Source organism: Papaver somniferum, chromosome 1, assembly GCF_003573695.1.
Source record: "Papaver somniferum cultivar HN1 chromosome 1, ASM357369v1, whole genome shotgun sequence".
NCBI classification, from domain to species: Eukaryota; Viridiplantae; Streptophyta; class Magnoliopsida; order Ranunculales; family Papaveraceae; genus Papaver; species Papaver somniferum.
Window position 1 is genome coordinate 239,868,568 of NC_039358.1, and position 22,645 is coordinate 239,891,212.

Consider the following 22,645-nt stretch of genomic DNA (forward strand, 5'->3'; position numbering starts at 1 on the left):
AAATTGTATTTTTGGAATTTATGAACTTCAATTGTGGAACTCAGATGAGTGAATTCAGATGAATAAACTCTCGAGTTTAATTAGAAATACTGTAAACTAGCTACATTTTTTTAAGTGGCATAGAAAAATGACGAGGTCATATGTACATCTGAACCTAACAACAAATAACAAAGACCAGCTATGTACACCCAACGGCCAACAGCGCCGAGATATCTGCCTTAAATGGTTAGTACAATAAATTTACAAAATGACCCGTCTTTCTCATCAAGTATATACATCATATATTTACATGATTACAAAAACACATAATTCCATGACAAGAAGTCCTCCTGAGCTCAAGCCCATCGTAACTATTTACACCCCAAATTTACAAACACACGCATGCTAGAGCATCTGTTCACCAGAATGGACACCACCTGAACGATAGAAGACAACACAATTAGGGATGCAAATTAAAAGAACAAGAAAAATAAAGCGAACAAGAGTTTCTGTAACAGCAGCATAAAAACCGAGGATATTTGGCAGTTCCTTGAGCAGTGACAACACACACAAAAATTGGGGTATATCACAACACTTGCAACTGGAATATATGCCACTGAAGTATTAAACCATATTTACATTTTCAAAGATTATCAACTTAGATATAATATAACCGAAAAATGCAGAACTTATATATAACCTTACACAGTTGGATTTTAGTCCGGTTAATTTGAAAATAAGAAGTAGAACAAAATGCTATTATGTAGTTGAATTTCCACTGATTCAGCTGTAAAGAACCGAAAATAAAAATAAATAGATAGAATGTGCGTACCCGACATAGTTTTGACACAAATTCTCATGTGATGTAGCTTGAATGATCAATTTCTGAACTTGGAGTTTAACAGAAAGCCCATGTTCTACCTCACCAGCATCTCCAGGGGTCATTGTGGCACCCGTGGAAAAGTCACGCCCTGTAAGCTTATTACTCATTCGACTCATCACAACCTTAGCGCGCTCAATTAGAACTCCATTAGCATCGTCTAGTTGGTTAACAGCCTATACAACAACGAGCCAAATTAGGAAAAGAATCAATGGCTTAATGCAATCTTTAGAATGCCATAAAGCTAACAAGGAATAAGGTAATTACTTGAAGAAGTTCCTTTTCCCTAGCACCCCTTTGAGGTTGAGCCGGCTCCCTATCCGGCACAGGTTCCTCGGTATTTACAGCTGGCTGGACATGAGTACTTGTGGGGTTTGACGTTTGAGGAACTTCGTTAAAATTGAAAAGTCTCCAATTTATGAGAGGGTCATGTACAAAAGCCTGCAAACAAATAGAAGGATAAACCAACTTTAGATATACCATAAAAGGCCACAACACAGGGTCAATATGTGATTAAACGCGTCACAGTTATGAACAAACAGACCAATATTAACCTAGTGCAATATACCCAGAGTACTATAGCTTTTATGATCTAACCACTAAAGTTAATAAAAGTCAAGGAGATCAAGTTATTAGTTAATCACTACCAAGGGAAGGGGTTTATTGCGAGATAAATCTAACTGTTCATGGATATGCTTTTCAACTAAGGCAGTTGCTTTGCAGGCACTACCAAAACCAAAACAATATATGAAATATTTAAATGTCTCATTTAGCTTCTCTGTAAACATCTTGATCATATTAACACTTTCCCTTTATTTGTCTTTCGAATGTTTCAGTGGTCAGATTGTCACTGTTTTCCAGTTACCTGAACCGTTGACACTGACATGAGGTTATCATACTTGAACAAAGTGATTTACTAACAGATCAAAAGAAATCTTTGTTTACATACCTCCATCATCGCCATGACACTATCCTTATTTGTTCGCAGCACTTGCATCACATTCTCGCAAGTCGATCTGAAGTTACCCTCAATCCCACTAACCTCCATTGCTTTCACTAGCATTCTTGTCAAACGGAATGGAACCTGTTTCATCGTACATCAATGTTCGAAATCCGTAAAAAAGTGAAAAACTTAAAATCGAAAACAGGTATGCATTATCATTGGAACGGCCGACAGCGCACCTTCTCTGGGAACTTTTCTCTGTTCATTGAAGCTTCGAAGCAATCCCCAAAATCAATATGCAAGATTTTTCCACTACAAAAAAATCACGATTGATGTAAAAATTGCAAGTCTATATCTCAGAGTGTATGTCCGAAAAACTATCTTAGATTGTCTACATCTTTGAGAAAAAAATGCAGATCTCAAGAAGTACCTATAACGATGTAGCATAAGATTACTTGGATGTCTGTCTCCTAATCCAAGGAGATAACCTACCTGTATCAATGAATAAAACAATTTGTAAGCTTCACATAAAGGATCAGATGACGGCTCAGAAATTAGACATGAGGAATAAATACCATGCTCATGACAGCCAAGCTTCTAGTGTAATTTGTCCTACGGTCTAACCAAACCTCGGAAGTGCGACTCTTTAACCACAGAACCTACAATATTCAACAAAAGAATTCAGAAAACATGACATTCAAATTCTTACATACACAAAAGAGAAACCAAACCAGGAAGATTCCTCGAATAACACGGGAAAACAGAGCATCCATACCACGACTTAAGTTTTACAGAGTAAGGTGGTACCATACCCTTGACAAGTCGTTGCCTTCAGTATTTTCTAAGGCATGCTGAAACACTTCGACTTTACCGATGAGTGGCAAATGATCATAATCCGAAGAAAAAGCCAACATAAGCTTGTGCTCTTGATTTAAGGTGATCTGTGATAAAAACTCATCAAATAATATCTTGCTGAGTTTATTTATTCAATGAAAAAATGAAGAAACTGTGGACTAACCTTTCTGGCGTCCCTGTATTCTCGAATCAAATGGTGAAAAGTATCACAATGTGGAACCCATCCAATCAACCCACTGTTTGGGGATAATGGGATGACATCATAGCGCTGAATAGAAAGATCCTTATCTTGAGTTTTTCTTGAGTTCTCCAACAAGGTATTAACCAGACCGAAAAGCTAAAAAAGAAACACTGTTAGTAGGTACAGCATTATACAAAAAATGAAAAGAACGGAAAGAACGAAAAAAAACCCTTGAATTTCATCTTAATTTCTAAGGAAACATAAGGTGAGGCAAAGTCTATATGAAAGAAATACCTGCATGACACGCTCATCTTGACGCAAATCTTCATGCCCCTTCAACAGAAAAGCATAATCTTCTCCATCATTCCCATGAATTGTCAACTTGCGGGGACGCTGTTTAGATGTTATCACAACAAGCTGTGGCGCAAATGAAGCAATGGTAACAACAGGTGACCCTGAAATACGAAAGTCAACACTAAATTCAGTTAACTATAAAGGATACAAGGATACAAGTCCAACAGATATGTCCAATCACCTGCACGGTATGTTCCTGGCACAGCGAGCTCTAAGTTGCGGCATTCAAGCAACTCTGGTGAAACAGACTGCAGTATACGGAGCAGTTGAGATAACCAGAGTAAGATCATTAAGAAACAACGGAAATGCAAGAATTACATGAGTTCCTTGCCTGTAAATCTAAGGTAGTAAGACTGGGAAGCTGCTTGTCAATACGTCTGAATACATGATAATACAAGTCCCAAGCCTGTCAAATAGATATTTAATGCTCAATAGCAGTTTCAAAAATATAATTGCTGCTGATTAAGTTGCAAAAATAACAAAATAAACCATTGAATACACTAATTGGAAAGTTGGATTCAAGAAACAATTTAATAAATCTTTAATGACTTGTCAACATAAAGAAGTGACCACGATCACCATGAGGCATAGCAATAACACTTCTTTAATACACTCGAGAAGCAACATGACCCAAAAATATAACGTAGACAGCATGTACAGGCACACCCTTTGTTGTGTTAAAACAATTAACTAAAGAAACTGGTGATAAAAAAAGAAGCATCAAATTTCTACACTAACGGAGAAACAAATCAGACCCAGACGAAACACAAGTACACGAAAAGGTGCATGCCGAATTTATGGATGAGCCATGATACCTGAGTAAGTTCAGCATCCTTCCCAGTCTTCTTATATTTCATGCAACATTCATAGGCCTCCTGTAGTTCATGACCATATGCCTGCATCCAAAATAAATGAAGGTCAAACAACAGACAAAAATATAATATTTAAAACTTTTGTATGAATTGCTTATGCTTCTACAACATGTCAAACAAAAACTTGCTCCATATGCTCAAAGATTACAAGAAACTATTCTTTACCAAAACTCCAACTCACCATAAGTTGCAAATGCAGTAACAATACAGTTTATAACATGAGGAACTTAACCTTCAAAAGATGTACGGTATTGGCGACATGGCCGATAAGACATCTAGCAAAGCAGACCTCAACCCTCATTGGGGTACCAAACACGACTAGCCATCTTGGAGGGAATCAGTGTTCAGAGTCTAAAAATCCTAGAAGTATTGTTAATATTTTGAGGTCATAAACGCACAATCTAAAAATCCTTACTCTTTGAGCTATCAATAAATTCAACCAACACACCAGGTTTCTACTTAAAAACTCATTCGCTCACACCAACAGCAGACACAATTTGAGCTGAAAATACATTAAATTTGAAACACGATTTATGATTGGGATTTGGGACGTAATTGCACGTTACCAAATCCATCAATAACGATTCAGTTCACCTAGCTCTAAGCTAGAACACCAAGCAACAGTTTTTGGAAAATACAAATCTAGGGAATTAGACAACTACCTGAATGAAGGTCTGTTCTTTAATAGTGCTTGCCCCCTCCTTGAGCCTTTCGTGCAGTGGCTCCAGAACATTCAACATCCCTTCGATGTTGTGTTCACCAAAGTAGAGCCTGCTGGCTTCTTCAAGAGCTTCATGCCACGTTTCGTGCCAAAGTATTGCAACCCTAATTAACTCTTTGGAGACGAGTTGTGCCTGCATTAATAGCATCTCATGGTAAAAAAAACAAGCAGTAGCATTAGGAGTTCAAATATGTAGAAAACGCAGAATTTACTGTCACCTGATCCACAAGTACACCGCTATGCTGCCTAACTATATCAACCACTTCTTGTGCTGCAGCTCGGCGTGAATTGCTTATCGATTTACATGCGACGAGAAGGGGGTACATCAGAGCCTGTCACGGGAATCCATTTATATTTCTTAATGTGTGACCCAAAAGGTGCATCATTTTTCAGGGTTTCCAAAAAAGAGATGATAGACACTAGTAGACAAACGGTCAATGCATTATAAGACTAGACATCAATTATTTCCAAAAAGGTATAACTAATGGTAAGGGTCACTGTAGCATCTGCTAAATCCAGAAAAATCCAAAACACTTACATATAGACCCGAGATGCAGTCAGCAGAATCTAAGCATTTGACGGAGTCAAACTGAGAAGACCCGTGTGACAGAAGTATAAAGGTTTTGCTTGAGTTGCCTAAGGTTTTGCCTGAGTTGCTTATTTATACTTTCCCCTAAAATGGGAAACCTATTTAATGGAGAAACGGAGGACAAATAAACCCATAATCTAGTCAACAGTTGATGGTCTGATGTGTCAGAGGACAAATAAACCCATGTTCCGCATTTTACCTAAGTCCAAAGAAAAAGATTCTGGAACAACTGAAGGCAAACCTGTGGATGTCCCCGACCTATCCGCACCAAAAGTGATTGTATGAGTTCTCTCACAGCATCGTTATTTGAATGTATTCTAGCAATTATTTGAGGCAACACAACAAGCCATGTGTCGATATTAACATGATCAAATCCTTTCTGCAGTGCCAATTGAACCTCCTCTGTAGCTCCATGGCTAAACCACAACGTGAGAAGACGAAGAATATCCTGGAGGAAAATTATCGGCGCAGTAAAGACCATTTTAAGCAAATCAGAGTAATTATAATGAGGAGAAAGAAATTCCGCAACCAAACAGTTTAGATGTAGTATACTGATTTTTTTTGGTTAAACCCTAGTATGAGCTGCAGATATGAAACACGCCCACCAGGTGAACTATTTTACCTGTAAACTATCATCCACTCCTTTTGCTGTTGCTGCAAATGCAATTGAGTGGAAATAACCAGTAACAGCTTCTACAACATACTGCCCAGCTAAATCAGAGAACCCTCTTATGGTGTAATGAGACATAACTGCAGTATTGAATAGTGCCCATTTGTGCCATGCTTTCGACCAATCAGTTGCACATTCAGTGGCACATCGGAATGCAACAAGGATTTCTGCTGACCACAACAGTCAATTAGCATACAGATAAATTACTGTCATAAGAAAAGAAAAAGAAAATAAGTCACGTGAAATATTAACAACCTTGTATGGTGTCATCATCTAACACTGGAGAAAGTGCCCACTGCCAAGTCCCGAGTTTCAAATAAACACGGGCCATAAGGGGGATACGAAAACTTGAAGAATTAACTGAACCAACTGGCAGCCTTGGCGAACTGTTCATTGCTCCAGAAAGCTCTAAAGCAAGATCCTAAAAGAGACGAACAACTGACAATTAAATAAAGGCTACACAAAAATTATACCAAAAGTAGTCCCCGAGTAAACGAATTGTTCATTTAAAGGATTCGAAAAATAAGGTATTTCTGGTACCTGCAACCTTGCAAATGATTCATATCGTTTCAGATCTTCCCCAAGAGACCATTGATACTTTAAGTAGGCCAGAATCACTTGTGGAGGCCCGTGATATGGCAAATCTCCCACAGTAGTTTCTGGGTCGTACTGTTTAGTGAATACATTATATGACGAAAAATGAGATACCTTACGAACAATAAAATAATAACAACTCACACCGTAATTTTTTCCACATCCAACGTGCACCACTAACCTGTAAAAGGTTGACTAAAGTAGATCGCGCCTGACTAATCCTACCACTTTTTCGGCAAAGAGAAGCAAATTTAAGCCAAGAGTCTATGTCTTCTGTCGGGGGTAGCACAAGTGCTCGGACAGAGAGAAGCGCTTGCCATACCTGTACAATTTAAGAATAGCCAGAAGGAAAAACATCAAGGTACAAAATAATGGTGCAAAAAAAAAAAAAAACAGTTGATGACGAAGAAGCTAAGCACCAACAGTAAAACATGCATAGACAAAAGGACTGCCTTCAAACAGTAAGCATCATGAAGGTCAACAATTTCACATCTTCAGAACAATAAATCTTTGAAATGGAGAAAAGATAATCATAAAACAGAGAGGAAAATAAAAGCTTATCCACCTCTACATTCTGCTTTGTTCCTTGTATACGTTCAGTCCACATATTACGAATAAGGGCACGCCGTCCTTCAGCAACTGGGTTTTCCAGAGGAAGAGTACAGTAATCAATGACCTGTCACAATTAACATAGAAATTTAGCTGTAAGAACAGTGTATGGCATGATTCTAGAAATGAAATCCAACTCAACACAGTAATGCCCACAAGATGAAAGATGGAGAATACCTCCTCTAACTCAGACAACTGCTGAACTCGTACCATGTTGCTGTATGCACGATCATAACTCTCAAGGACCTAAAGGAGGTGAAACTTCTTAGATACATACCATAAATCAGATATCATGTGAGTGAAGAAAAACAAATTGTTGTTACAGTTTGCTGTTGATTTTTTCCGACAAAAAAATTGACATCCAGGTGCTAAAAGCGAAAAACAAGGAGAACATATATAAACTGAAATTTTATGGATGACTTTGAGGAGGATGCACAAAGATTAAGTTGAAACCACTTAAAAGTTGCAATCCTAGTAAATGAGAAAGCTAATGACATACTGACTCATGTGCTTAACCCTATAAATAAGATAACTGTACATTCCCTGAACTTTTCAAGTTCAACCTGCTAATATTCTTTTCAAGAAGAACCCTACAAATCCACCCCTAACTACCGAGCCAGTTGCAAAGCACGGGTTGGGCAGTATAAAGAAATTTACCAGTGCTGCGAGCTCTGTTGCCAAGCATTTCCTTGCTCTGTCTACAAACTCACGCGCCTCGTCATACTGTAAGAAAGAAAATTTAGCACCTTACACAGATCAAAATCATAAGATAAAAAACAGGAATGATGATCAGCCATAACAAAGATTCTCACCTTCCCACGACGAACTAACAGAACAGCCCTAAAGAAAGTACCATTACTACTTCCATCACCAGTTGCAGCAGTGTTCCCTAGAATCCGAAGTTTGGTTTCATCCCCATCATCCAAACGAGAAACATATTCTGACATTTGATCCCACTCCCCCATGTTCCAAGCAGCACTAGCAGCCTGGACAAATACATCATATATGTAAGTGGAACATAGAAACACACCCAAACAAGTTAACAACCCAGCAACTAAGCCTTTAAAATACACTCATACAAGTTAAGCTAAATTATTAAACACATACCATAGGTGCCATTTCCAGTCGAGCTGCAGGCTCCGCAGGGGTCCAAAACTCCTTGCAGAGGTTATTAAGTTCTTCCCATCGAGCTAGTGCAGCTAGGCATCGCATTTTACCTGAAACATGTATACAAAAAAAGAAGCTAAGCACCGTATTCACAACAGAAGGTCAGCATATGTGATAAATAATTAGAGAACTTATTATTATTATTTAAGAAAAAAAAAAAAGGAAGACAAGGGCCCATATAAAAGGCTGAAAATTGCACATTGGATATCTGATGCTTACTGGCTTCTCTTAAGTTAAGAACATCTGATGCTTATATGTTGCTAATTTCTAGAATTGCTTTCGAAGAAAACTCCAACACTAGGGAAAGAAAGATGCAAACAAGACAACATGCAATAAATACAAACCTAATGTAGCATCCAAAATGACATGGGGGCTAGCTGCCTGAGACGCTTTGACAGTGTACGCCTTGAGAGCATCGTCCCACCGCTGCAGTTTTTCATACCTAAGAACCATAGAACAAGATAAAGTGATGAACAAATTACTCCAATAAAATAAAATGAATAGAGAATGTTTAATGTCAGCAAGTCCTAAAACTCTAGGCTTTAGCAGGGCAACAGAGGTCCGGTCATTACATAGAAAGGATAACTACGGAAATTGTCACATAAACATCAAGGCTTGAATTACCAGGATTCCTTCAGTTGAACGTCCAAATCCTGCTGAGCATAAGTCAGTATTCCAACAGCAGCCTGGAGATAAAAACCTTGATTAAAAGGGGAAGTCTCATGGGAAATTATCTAGAACACCATGCATAATATATATTACATCCATTTCCGGAAAAGAGGTACTATCACTTTTTCATTTTAGCCTAAAAATAGGCCAAATTGAAAAAGTGATAGTAACTCTTTTCCAAAAACAGAGGAAGTATAAAACTCATTTGAAGTCTGTAACATAGAGGATAATAGACCTCATGCTGGTGCAACTGGTTATTTATATGTATAAGAGCTTCAACAACAGCGACTGGGTTAGCATCCATCTTCTTGGAGCGGGCACCTTCAAATTCCATCTCCTTGTAATGCAGAGCCTTTGCAAATGCTCGACACTGAGAAGAAATTTGGCTTCAGTAGAGGCATCAATAATACAATGGAAAGGGGAAATATGCCAGGTATGTTAGCTAGCACACTGATAAAATACCTGTCCAACCAAAAAATAACATTACCTTTTCTGCAAGAGCACCAAGGAGTCGAATATCTATCGGGAGAGGTTTTTCATCATGCTCCATAAACTCAGCCTGCAAAGTTCAGGAGTACTAAGTTTTTTAGATAGTTCAGCATTTGATATAGTAAAATTGTGAGAACCACAAGTACACATCAGAAAATACTTACCAAGTTAAGAAGTGTTGCCAGAATTTCTGGAGGAATATTTGGAGATGAAAATGCCATCTCTAAACTACGAACTAACTGTTGCTGACAAGTTTCATTCAGTTGAGCCCAGCAACTCACAAAACCAGCTGCAAACAGCTCCCGTCCAACAAAAGGCTGCATTATCTAAGTCAGAAACAAAACTCCAAGTACAGATAATGGAAAAACATTAAATTTTTTCATGCACCACCTGCGATTGTGCAAGCCTTGCACAGGTTCGTAAAGCAGGGGATGGAGATTCTTTGAGAAGTTCAATACTAAAATGTCTCATCCACTCTGCCCAATCTTCCTTGGTACTCCGTTGAGAAGCTTCACCAGCTGTCCTTAATCGACCGTCGTTAACCTAAGGAACTAATAAATGTAAGAATTCATCCGACAAAAGAAAAATATACAAGCTAAAACAGCAACGAGAAGGGCAACATATTTAGTGTCACAAACCCACACCTCCGTACCAATTCCCAAAAGGTTTTAAGAAAGTGAAGATCTAAGTGCAAGTCAAACCTTAAGGACCGTACTCTGAATCCCTACTGTGAAATGCGGCACATTTCATGTTAGATGAAGTCAAGACTAAAAGGACGTACTTATAACATGTTTTTGTACTAAGCTGCGGGAAATACCGAATCAGAGAAATAAAGTTTTCCTAATATGTAAGTCAACAAAGCCCCGGAGAGTAATATCCCAGCAATAAATAAGAAGGCCGCGTTAAAGTACCAGGAGTAATTTGACTAAGTTTCTAAGTTTCTAAGACTGAAATCTGACAGATATGCAATTGATATAAGCATGTAAGCACATAAGAGTACCATGATACAGACATGTCATCCAGCACTGATATATAAAAGAAATTACTTGATGGCTTCTTAGTTGATTGTGCATCTCAGGTCCCTCCTCAAAGTTCTCAACATCATTCAAAGGGTCACTTATGACCTCAACAGGATTTGCTCGAGTCAATCTATCAGCAGAATTCCCTAATATTAATGGCTCACGTCTACGCCGACGCCCTTCCATTTCCTCAAAGTCTTTATGCTGAAAATATAACTCATAGTATCAAAAACTTCTTATGAGAAACAGTTAGAAGAAAAGACCGATTAAAGAAGTTCTTTGAAACTCTGGTTTAGAAGAAGACCCGCAAACGGTGTTTCAGTAGAAGTTTATGGATTGATGGCACGAAATTAGTGAAGTCCTCCCCGAGAGCATGCGCCAAGCAGCAAAGGGCATCAACAGCATCCTTCCTGAGTTCATCGTTTTTTCTGCAAATGAAAAACTTAAGTAACAGCAGAAAAAATAAGCCGCAACAGATTTTGAAGACCAAAAGGGTGCAGGAAATCTAACTGTCCTTTCGAGACTTGTAAGTCTCAGCATGCATGAATAACCGAGTGCTTCTTGGTAAACATAACCCATGACAGTAAACGGTTGTTTTAAATTTTACAATCAAGTTGTCATTGTTTGTACAATATGACACACCCCAACCGAGAAGAACTCTAATTCTAAGCAGATATTTGAATTGGTAAACACACTATTTTTTAACTTACCCATCCAAGACAAGCTTCAAATGATGCACTAGGGATGATACGTGTCCAGCTACCTGGAAAAGGAATAGATGTGTGAAAAAAACATATGTAAGAACACAACTACCACATGGATCACCAGATACATGCTCAAAAACTATGCAAAACCAAAAAGAAGTAGTGAACTACCTGCACACAAGGGATCAACCTTGTAAGAGTCCTAATAGCAGCACGCCGAATATCCACTAAAGCATCCACTTTAAACAATCGAATGAGTGCAGGAAGAAGTAAATGCATGTGCTCATCCAAAGTCCCTGTAACCCAACAACCAAATTGACGACTTGTAAAGAGATAAAACTAAAAGTGAACGACTGAGACAAACATAATAAACAGCAATAGAGTTAAACACTACGAACCGCCAAACACTTCAAGGGTATGCAGAATATCAAGAACATGGGAGTAGTCATTAAACCGCTCAGCATCACTGAGTACTTGAATACATCGAGGAAGAATAACAGGTAGATATGTCCTAAATTCATCATTCAGCGATAAGCAAAGCTGCTCTACTAGGTGCAGAACCTGTGAGAAGGAAGAGAGAATTCCTCAATTAATATAACCCACAAGAATATTACAAATTTGCAATATTTGTCAACCTGCTTAATATCATGAAGTTTCGACACTTACAGGTGAGCCATGCAAAGGACGATTAGATGTTGACGAACTGAAAGATGACCATAATTCAGATATAAGAGACAGCAATTCTGGCAAATACTTGCGTATATGCTGCACAAACATAATACAAAAACTAATGAGATTTCCATAAAAATCACAGAACCATCAGAAAATAGCATGCCTGCAAATTGGCATGAGATCATGGTGCCGTCAATGGTTCAATTTTACCTGGCGCACAATAGATACCAATGTCCCAAGCTTCCATGTTACAAACTCCTTCAGTCCATCTTCACATGTGCGAACGGTGTGGAAAAGATCAGGCAACACCTACACAAAGAAATCGATAACTATTATGCAATAAACTCAATAGTGGTCGCATCTACTTAAAAGATTTGGGACAAAACCCTGACTCGGTTTCACAGTTTCGAGTGGTAAAGGGAAAATAGGTCATCAGTCTTTGCTTAATATCTTTCAAGGTTCAAACCCTCAATAAGATATCACACTTCACTATTAGAAAAATGATGTGGCAAATCACGGAGGACACATAACATTTGCATTCCAAAAGGAAACGACTGATTCACAAAAGGCATTTTTCTTAAAAGAAAAAAACAAAAACTGAAATGCGCTAAACACAAAGTTAAGCTCAAATATGAACTGACCTTTGGTAAATAAGGAACGCAACCAAGGCCCATGGACTAATCTCACAAGAAAACAAAACCATAACTGGTTAGATAGCATTATTGTACAACGAATTACGCGGAACAACAAAAAGAAAGTAACTCGCAAGTACAGACTTTAGAGACGAAATGCTAAGTACAGGAAAAGATATTGTACCTTGAATATAAACATAAGAGAACCAACCACCTTTTGATGATAGCTTACAAGAGAGGGATCCCGAAGAATCCGCATGAGTGAACTGATTGCAACCTGTTTATCGAAACTCATATTAAAAAAACGTGAACATAAGATATGCTAAACTCTGTGTTAGATATTTACCGTAGGATAATAATCCTCTTCTGATGTGGCAAAAGATGGCCAAAGGTCCATGGGTAGCTCATCCATTGATCGAATGTGTTGGCTTGTATCACAAGCTGCACGGATAACTTCTCCATGAGACCCTGGCAAGCTTCGCTGATTGCGTTTATGAACATGAGGATCCAAAGCACCAATAATCCCTAAAACCTGATGAAGAAAGACAAGAACCTTTTCAGCAAAGAAGTAACTAACTATATGACCAGAATATTAAGTCCATTCTATCTATGTTACGTGAATGTCAACTAGAATAATAGCTGAATATGGCAAAACTGTTCTTTTGGTTTGAACATAGAGATTCTAAAGCTCCTAAGATTACTCACGTTACTTGGTTACCGTTGGACCAAAGCAGGCACATTTGGCTGTTCATTTGCTAACACTGGAGATGCTGGTAGCGGAGCAAAGTTCAGAATTAACTGTCGGATTTTTGTTGGTGGATTTGCTGAGCTGTTGCGTAAAAACTTCTAGCTGAATTTATGCTGGTATACATGTTGGGTTTTTATGGTTTACGCAACAAATCATCTGATTAGTTTATTTATTGATTCGTTCAACGTAATCCGGATTAAGGTGTGATTAAGGAGTGATCGTGTAATTAAGTTTAATGCCGGATTAAGCTTAAGTAGTACTAGGTTGCCGTAAGGTGGTGTATTGGTGTTCACATAACTCATGATGGATTAGTTAGATGATGCATGGCTATGACTAAGACATTCTTCTAGATTCCTGCATATATAAAAGAATTGGAGGCAAAAACCCTATAGCTATAAGTGACACTACATGAAGGTTCCAGCTGATTGTATCAAAACAAACAACAAAATACATGTAGGTTATCAGAAAATGTTTCAGAAAGCCTGTTAGAATTCCAATGACAAGTACCTTCAATACTTCTCGCCTGGTTGACCAAGCCAGCTCACCATTCAACAACTTTAATAGCAAACCAAGCAATAGTGGATACTCGTTATATGGAGCAATCACATACCTACCACAACAAGACAAAGAAGTCATCATCTAATATAATAGTTTTAGAAATCATCAAACACCAATGCAAGACAATCATCACACTTCGTCAAAAAATCCGCTGCTTCCTGTTGGAACCCGTGAGGGGGAAAAATGTAAGAAAAAAAAATAAGTATACAAAATGCAAGGGTACACTGCAGTGGCATTAATCTTAAACTAAGGTATCCGATGTGAATCTCAACTTAAATATGAAACGATTAAGGACAGATTTATTTTGAACAGGCAACCTATAAATAATTCAATATTCTTGAAACCATCAAACCGAACAAGTTCATTTAAGATGTTGTTCGTATATCCAACAAAGCCAACCACCAGAACTAAGAGTATTAGACCAGACAACCCCATCTAGATTCCTCCAAGAAACACTAATGTTATAATAAGCCTGTTTCGACAAAATTTTACAATCAAACCCAGTCATAGCCTTCTCAAATCAACTAAGAAAGAGTAAAGCCAAGTGTGACCTAAATGTTTGATATAATTGAAGAAGATTAAAAAAAAATGCACCTAATTCAAGAAGAAATATCGTCTGGAGAGACAAAATTGACCCAATTAATTAGTTGGGCTAACTAAAACAATTTCATTAGCAAAATCGTCAGTGATTTCAAACAAGGTGCATACCCAGTGCTCTGCACAAGTTGACCAAGCGTTGCAACAGCCACTTCACGCTTTAGGACAGACGAACCATCGATTAAGGCATCAACAATTAGTGGCATCAGTTCAGGAAGATATTGCCTCATTGCAAAACCACCCTGCACCAGAAAGCACAGCAACAATGATAAGAGTTTGGTACTCAAAGAGTACTGCAGAGATACTAGTCTAATGAAATCATACAGAAAGAAGTATTGATATACATAAGGGGGATTAACTGCTCAGTGCTCTTCGCTGTTTTAACATATATAATCTTAAAAGCATCCATATCTTCTATCAACTATGCGCCCCCATCACTTTGGAAACTGAAGTACCAAAGCAAGTGGAGGCAGTCACTCCAGGATAACCAACAGGTTAAATCTGTTGACCTGTAATATAAGTAATAAGGAAGGTAATCCTTTTTATCTCAAGACTAAAAAGGTATCAGCAACCTGAATAAAAAGTTACTATCGATCTCACTTCCCCCTGCCTCTTTACAGTTTTTGGTGGAGTTCGCATTCCAAAGGACCAGGAGTCCAGGTATACCAAAGAAAGGAAAAGACTTATCATAGTCGCTAACCTAGCAGCTCTTGCTAGCACATCCCTGGAGAGGTGAAGCATCTAAGATGCAACAGTACAGCTTATGAAACTCAAAATATTAAGTTGTGAGCATCTAATTCACCGCAGACTGACAGTCCTAGGCGTGTAGCTTTAGTTCTTCGGTATGTTCCATGATTTAAAACGTAGAGCTCGAGAGCATAAGGAATATTCTACAAGCAACAGTTGAGAAAAATTTTCACCCACCACTCTTGCAAGCTCCCCAACAGTAACAAGAACACCATTGACAACACCATTGTTAGAATTCACCCCAGGGGCTTCACAAAGCTTTGCCACAAGTGCCTGAAGAAAATAAAGGTCAGACAGCATGAGACATTTCATTTGGATGAGTTAAATGTAAAACGAACACTAAACAAACAAACCTTGTGTACTGGAGCAATATATGGAAGTATGAGTCGTTCACAACTTCGAATCAGGCAGCCCAATAGTTTTGCACTTTCTTCTCTGCATTTGCTATCGGCACTGTTGACAAACAAGAAATGTCAACATGTGCAGATTTAAGGCGAACTATAAAACAAAAAATTATAGATTTTCTGCATGCATGAAAACAACTACTACAAATGATGTCTTCCTTTTTCACTATTTGGTAGGAATTAGAAATTATTAGTAGTCATCCGACCTTTGTTCTAGATACTTCAATAGTTGTATGAGATGGCGACGAAGTGCTGGAAGAACATATGCTGGATTTCTTTCTGATAACCTCCCAGCCAATGAGATTGCGTACTCTCGAACAACAAAATCCTGTAGTGGTAGGAAAAAATACAACACATAAAAAGAATGAGAAAACTCAATAAGCAATAGCAATAATTATTGAGGAGCAGTCATTAAATTTTTTGAATTTTGAGAGAGGAGGAAAGTCGGCGTAAAACAAACACTTTTTTGTATTATAATTAACATATGCAAGGAAACAGATTTCCATACGAAGAAATTTACTGACTTCAGGTTTAGGACAGACTACAGACACTTCAACCATATCGAAAAAATGGTAACTGGTATCATTTTAAAATTCCTTATATTTCATTTTAATATTTTAACTGATGTCTTCACTATTAAAAAGCGAGACAAAGAACAATGATGCTGAATTAAAGTGCTGGCCCACAAAGGAGGGTCACTGCAGTGCCAAGATTTTCCAATCTGTCCTCCTCAGTAGTAACTGCAGTTAATGCTACTGTGGAGATGCGCTTGGGTGTTTAATGTTTGTATGGTACCACGATGTGGCTTGGGTGGCATACTTTTGACGAACTGACAAATCCAACTTCCTAATATTAAAGCGAAACATATTCAATAGAAGAAGACAATTGCAAAAAATACCACACATGGGACACATGCGAATTGGTCCAAATTTATCTAATTTAAAGAGTACACATATTTGGGACCGCTGTGGGAGGTCTGGATCAAAAATAGCACACAGAAAACTCTATTCGGCTAAAAAATCAACCAGTCTATGCAGTGTCAAATCAGCTAATAAACATCAGGAACTATAGGTATCGCGGAACCTCTAACTGACACATCGTCAGGCCTAAAATGCAAGTGTTTAAGTTTGAGGATGTAATAATCTCTTTCATATGAAACCAAACCGCGATCGAAATAAATTAGTAGATAAAAATAATAAAGCAGAAAAGCTGACAAGAAAATTAACTGAGTCCAATAAGCAGAAATTCATCAGTAAAAATGCTGATAACAATGGAAAACGGCAATCCCAAGGTAAAACATAGAATTGAGACGATTATGAAATCGGCAGATCATGTAAGATTGAGTTATCATGAAGAGAAACGAAAATGACATATTTTCACTAGCTACCATATGCTAACAGATGCAGATTTTCACTTCATCAATTCAAATATAGAACTTGACCTTACCTCATCATTTAAAGCAACAAAAACAGCTGTCAAACTATCGGCCTGTGCCAAAAATTCGTCAAACCCACCATTTCCATGTAGAGAAGAGAAGACCGACAGCCGGACATTGACATCAGCATCTGCAACAGCTGCAACCAGGAGCTTTTCGACAATCTACAATAAGGACAAGTTAGGTCTGCAGGCATATATAGCATGAACAGCCCATGTAACCACGTTTAATTCACATCATAAACAAAAAAATGATCCCGTTCTAAAACTCTTATCAAACCGCCAAAAAGATACATGAAGTCATGAACTGATACATAATAAGGAGGTACTAACTCTACTGAGTAGAAAACATTAACAAAACCAAGCTTTAAACATGCTTATAAGTTTAAACATGTAGATCCTTTATACTACAGACAGAGATGTTTTCTAAGGAAACCGAGGTATAACGTACTAGTTGCATCAAGTAATATTTATTAAATTGACAGGAGCAGGGGATACGTACCAACTGTTTTAGTAAAAAAATAAATCAGCAACTTATAAAGTAAAAAAACTACCATATAGAACTGTTACCAAAAAATAATACCTATGAACTGCTAGCAGCATATAATAATAATCCAAAATACACTTAATAAGAAGATTTAATATTTCAATAGAGATAAGGTGGAAGAGTCAAAGAAATCCAGAAGAAATATGATATGTTGTTACAATGTTATACTGTTGTACTACAGACCAACAAGGTTCTCCATCGTAATGAAGTAGCATAAACAAGTACCAGTTTAAATAAGTAAGAAGCATCATATGGTCCTATAGATCATATCTCTATATTGGTACTACAATGACATTTACATGTCAAACAAAATATGCATCAAAACGGAAGCATGTATAGTAAAAAAGGAAAAAGAAAAATATATGAATAATGGAACTGCTCTAGCTGCAAGGGACAGTAGAACATAAATGATCAAATGCAACAGAAGGAAGCATAAAAGGAACAAATAGTGGTGACACTGACCTCCTCAACAAGACGTCGTCGTCTTCCTCCAGTTCGACTCAACCTACTTGAACTAAACTGTGCACATGCTACTCCAGAAAAGAAATTAGCAACTAACTTGCAACAGCATAAGGCAGCATCTCTCCTGGTAGCTCCATCCTCATCTTCGAGGTATATAACAACAGATTCTCTAGTGAACTCGAGAAGTTCATGGCCCTACAACAATAAATAGCTTCACAGTGAATCTACTGGAAAGACTGAGAAAAAGCATAGGGCAGCATCTCCTGCTATAGCAGTAAACCCAACAAGCTCGTGGTTGAGGATACCAGATACCAGGTTCACAGCGGATAACATTAGAACCATGGTACATAAACAAATAAATGACTGAACCCACCTTGAAATTGAAACGACCAAGTGTTTGCAAAGCAAGCTGCACGAGAGCCGAACCACTAAGCTCTGTTACTTGCCGGGGGTTATTCATCACATTTGGACGAGCAACTACAAAACCTGCCCTTGAATGAGGAAAAGGAGCCCTTGAAAGAGCTAGAGAAATGCTGTCAAGCAAGCGCTCTTGGATAGTAGGCAACAGCGACGGGATGCTGGAATGTTCCAACGCAATGTAAAAAGCAAGTTCTTGGAATATGAATAAACAACTATAAACTTATTTTGGCAGGAGAAATAAATTGGTAATTGACTGTATACCCAACAATTATTTGCTCAAGAGCTTCAGCCAAGGTGGAAGAAAGACCAGTAGAAAACATTGCATCCAGAAGACTTCGAACATGGGGTTCCATGTCAGGTCCCATGGCCTTTGCAAAGTTTCCAACACAAGCCAAAGCCTCGAGCGAGGGTCTACCTCTACGAGGAGAAATCTAAACATTCATACAGTATACAGACCATTAGTTGTCACATTACTACAAGCAACGGATGGGATTTTAAAGTGTAAAAATAGTTAAGGGCTCGACACATACTGCATCTCGCAAGTGAGACATTATTGTCGGCAAATAGTGGACAAGTTCACCATCTAAAGCACCAGCCATCTCTCCTAGAGCAATGAACCCACTGGCACGTTCAGCTGGTAACCGTAGAACAGCAAGAATATGATCCATGCAAATCTGTTACAGAAGATCACATGCAATAATATCAACCACTGTATATTAAATCAGTTATAACATTGCGGGAAGGATGCAAGTGCACAAACCTTTAAATAGTTTGCAACAAAACGGTCACGTAGGAAGTGAGCTATACGAGGCAGCAAGGATGTTATGCTTAGACGAACAAGCCTATCCTTGTGCTCCAGGTACACAAGAACAATATCAGCTACTTCTCTGTACCTTGACATCATAAATTCACCAGAATTCCTGAAAAATCATCAAGCTTAAGTAAGCTTCAATGTGCCTGATGATCTAATAATATAACACTATTCTGCTATTTGACAAGGCACCACATAAGACATTTATCCACTTCATAAAAGAGCAGCAAGAATTTGGATTTGGGGTACACCTCATAAACTACTAGAAACGATCCAATATGCACATGCAGAAGAAAAAGAAGGAAGAGAGGGAGGGAGGGCGGGAGAGTCCCCAACCTTAAAAGTTCCCCAACTGAAAGCAGTGAACCATGTATGCTATGAACTGGAGCATTCTTTCCCAATCCAGCTTGGGTAGCTTCGAACATGCGGTAATACCTATGAAAAGATAAGAGAGTGAAAATTATTTAAACGTGCTGCAGACAAACACATTAAATGGCATAAGTTAATATATGCTTCAAAGAAGTAAGTTTTAAGTTACAACGTCTGGTGGTTCTCACGTACCATTGCACACGCCAACGAGTCTCACGCTTCTCAATCACACGAAGGCAAGCACGCAGGGCTTCAACTGCCCGTTCACGAACAGCCAAAGTTGGATCCCTGAGGGCAACCCATATGGCATCTACAAACTCGGGCACATATACATTGAAAACTGTCGGTGCATTTTCTGCCATTTCCTGACAACAGAAGTAAAAATGTTTCAGAAGGTATCCTGATGTCGAAATTTAAAAGTATCTTCATAAGAGAGAATCTTTAATTGCCGTACAAAACGGTCTGTAAAACTGTAACCGAATTTCATGAGACCAATAATCAGTTAACCAATTAACAACAACTTCAACAGTACATCTAGGTTATATGAATACTTGGTCAATGAGGACAGTTTAAGCCAAATAAACTAATGAACCAAACTTATGGAGTTGAAAGTACAATAACCAAATATACAATTTACTGACGTCAACAGTAAGAGGATCTTACTTTCAGAATCAAGACAGCAGCAAATCGACGATACTCTACTCTATCGCTGTGAAGCCAACCCATTGCAATTTTAACCTGGCGAAGCAAATATATTAACAATTCTGTCGCTAACAAAACACCACAAAAAAATGGACAAATAAGAACTAACCTGACACTCCACTTCATCTGCAGTCATTGCTCCCCCGGCTCTAGCTAGATGGCCAAGCACCCTACTGGCGAGGATTAAAACTTCAGGATCACGCTTCACCTCTAAAATGGTGCGCATATAGTTAGAGAATTTTGACACCTTGGAAGCACTTTCTCCAAGTGTCACATCGATTAACTCATCAATGGCTCTCAAAGCTCCCAAATTCTCAGCAACCTCAGTACTTTCCAATAACCTGGTGAAACAATCATACAACTGATCCATGAAACGAGAAAAAGCCTCCCCACTAAGGTCCCGAGCCACTTCCTCAACATGTTTCCGCAAAGCTAATGCAGCACCGTCCTGCACCCATAATGATTAACAAAAGGTCAATGCACCCATCCTTTGAAAAAGTTCAAATATGAGAAGTTCTTTAGTGGCAAGTGAAGGACACAGCAGGCAGAGCCGACTTATCTGTTTACTAATTTATATTTTATAAGCAAAAGTACAACCAAGAAGAAGCATAGAGCCCACACAAACATCTAGAATAAAAATTAAAATAAAAAATAAAGGCTCCCAAGCCACATTAAAACCGGAAGATCAACTAACTAGATGTTACTTAATAGAAGTTAACTACCTAACTTTCTCCAGCATTAAAAAGATGTTTCCTTTGCCAATTTCTTGCTCCATGAAACAAAATTACTTAATAGATCAGAAAGCAGTACCCACTTGTATGATATCCATAACCACCACTTATACATAACAATGTGTAGCCTTTGTAGTTGTAGATTACTTCCTAACCTGTTCATGATGGTACATATCGGCAACTAAAATGACACGTGAAAACACATGAACATAAAGTTGATACATATAAAAAAAACTTTACTTATTATGGTAATGTCTGAAATATGTTTCTCACAATAATTCAATTCATTCAAACCAAGCATAACTTACCATAAAGACTTCCTAGCAAAAACATCATAATCACATATAACCTCAGTTAACTAACTCAATTCGTAACAAACTATCCAATAATACAACATGGGGAACAGAAAACAACAATCCTCAAAATATCACAACTCTGTCCCAAACTAGGTCAGAAACTCCAAATTCACTTTTAATAGATAAGTAATGATATTGAACATTAGAGTATCTAAATGCCATTTCTGAAGTTTCAGTAGTAAATTCAGAACTCTTAAATCCAAAATTGTCAGTTAATTTTGAGTTTTTCAGCAATTAAAATTTGAGTTCCTCATTTTCCAAATTAACCTGAAAAACAACTACATTTGAACTTCCAAACAGTAGAATTGACAAAATTGAACAAGAAGAAAAAGAAGAAAGAAGAAGTGATACCTTAGGGTTTCCTCTAGTAGAAAGATTAGCAAGTATTCTAGTAAGAGCTTCTCCACTAGTAGTAGAACCAACAGTAACAGCGGAAGTAGCAGCAGCACCACTACCACTACCACCAAATCGTACAGATGGCGAAGAAGAAGATGAAGAAACTGACGCCATTTTGACACCAAAAAAACGAATCCCTAAAAACTAGACTTCAACATTGCTGTCAGTCTGAATCGATAATTTGTGAGATTTTCTACCGAATGGAAAGATCCTTGAAGCCCTAATTGATGATGAAAACCCCTAATTGACTAACTAAAACCCTAATTTTCGTAGAGGAGACGGACAAAATCATGTCTCTCGGAGAGAATTGACTATGGTAGATAATATGATAATGCTCTCTCTCTCTCTCTCTCTCTGTCGCTGTCGTTTTGATCATTTCTAGTGTTGTTGTTGCTGAGCTCGACCTTTTTGGGGGTCACGTGTCGTGCCATAGTTGGCTCTGTTGGCAAATCTTAGGGCTTGTTTACTTTTTGGGGTCAACTCAAAGTGTGTGATGTGGTCCTGTGGAGGGTGGACTATCGGCTCACGAGGGGCAACCGTTGGCTTTGTTGCTCGGATGAGCATGTTTGGCAATCAAAACCAGAAGTGAGAATATCTTCTTGATATAAAGAAATTCTCAAAAAAAAAAATATTGTTTCCCAAAAAGATATTCTTTCACACAAACCTGACTATCTTTTAGAGACGGAGGGTGTATTACTTTTGTAAAATAAATAAGTCTTTTTGGAAAAAAAATTCCCAAATTTGAGTCCTCGATTTAATTTTAA

At 38.0% G+C, this 22,645-nt stretch overlaps 1 protein-coding gene across 1 annotated transcript; it reads right to left on the reverse strand.

Moving 5' to 3' along the window:
* Positions 1-33: 33 nt before the first annotated feature.
* On the reverse strand, positions 34-22,230 carry LOC113321308 (serine/threonine-protein kinase TOR-like). Its single transcript, XM_026569208.1, has 57 exons — positions 21,837-22,230; positions 20,508-20,846; positions 20,360-20,434; positions 19,889-20,061; positions 19,664-19,762; positions 19,277-19,436; positions 19,047-19,190; positions 18,778-18,947; positions 18,470-18,674; positions 18,097-18,291; positions 17,100-17,252; positions 15,860-15,981; positions 15,603-15,702; positions 15,427-15,522; positions 14,614-14,744; positions 13,855-13,957; positions 12,946-13,131; positions 12,784-12,876; positions 12,609-12,644; positions 12,178-12,276; positions 11,962-12,060; positions 11,694-11,856; positions 11,467-11,591; positions 11,302-11,354; positions 10,896-11,019; positions 10,619-10,795; positions 9,963-10,115; positions 9,737-9,889; positions 9,571-9,642; positions 9,319-9,453; positions 9,039-9,100; positions 8,759-8,856; positions 8,355-8,464; positions 8,060-8,233; positions 7,905-7,970; positions 7,425-7,493; positions 7,204-7,314; positions 6,820-6,960; positions 6,585-6,713; positions 6,300-6,465; positions 5,997-6,211; positions 5,616-5,822; positions 5,004-5,117; positions 4,727-4,918; positions 4,008-4,088; positions 3,524-3,598; positions 3,374-3,440; positions 3,133-3,293; positions 2,821-2,994; positions 2,615-2,743; positions 2,378-2,461; positions 2,233-2,294; positions 2,042-2,114; positions 1,809-1,943; positions 1,127-1,300; positions 812-1,035; positions 34-416 (listed from the first exon to the last, which is right to left on the reverse strand). Exons 1-57 carry the CDS (start codon positions 21,993-21,995, stop codon positions 398-400), a joined length of 7,404 nt encoding a protein of 2,467 aa, XP_026424993.1. The 5' UTR covers positions 21,996-22,230; the 3' UTR covers positions 34-397.
* Between the last annotated feature and the right edge of the window lie 415 nt (positions 22,231-22,645).

What these genes read in the sequence shown, in the direction of transcription:
- LOC113321308 (XM_026569208.1), bottom strand. Translation starts at nt 21,995, where the DNA reads ATGGCGTCAGTTTCTTCATCTTCTTCTTCGCCATCTGTACGATTTGGT. An exon ending in ACTCGTTGGCGTGTGCAATG is followed by an intron (nt 19,763 to 19,888) that starts GTACGTGAGAAC and finishes ATCTTTTCATAG; the next exon opens with GTATTACCGCATGTTCGAAG. An exon ending in GAGTGGATGATAGTTTACAG is followed by an intron (nt 5,823 to 5,996) that starts GTAAAATAGTTC and finishes ATTTTCCTCCAG; the next exon opens with GATATTCTTCGTCTTCTCAC.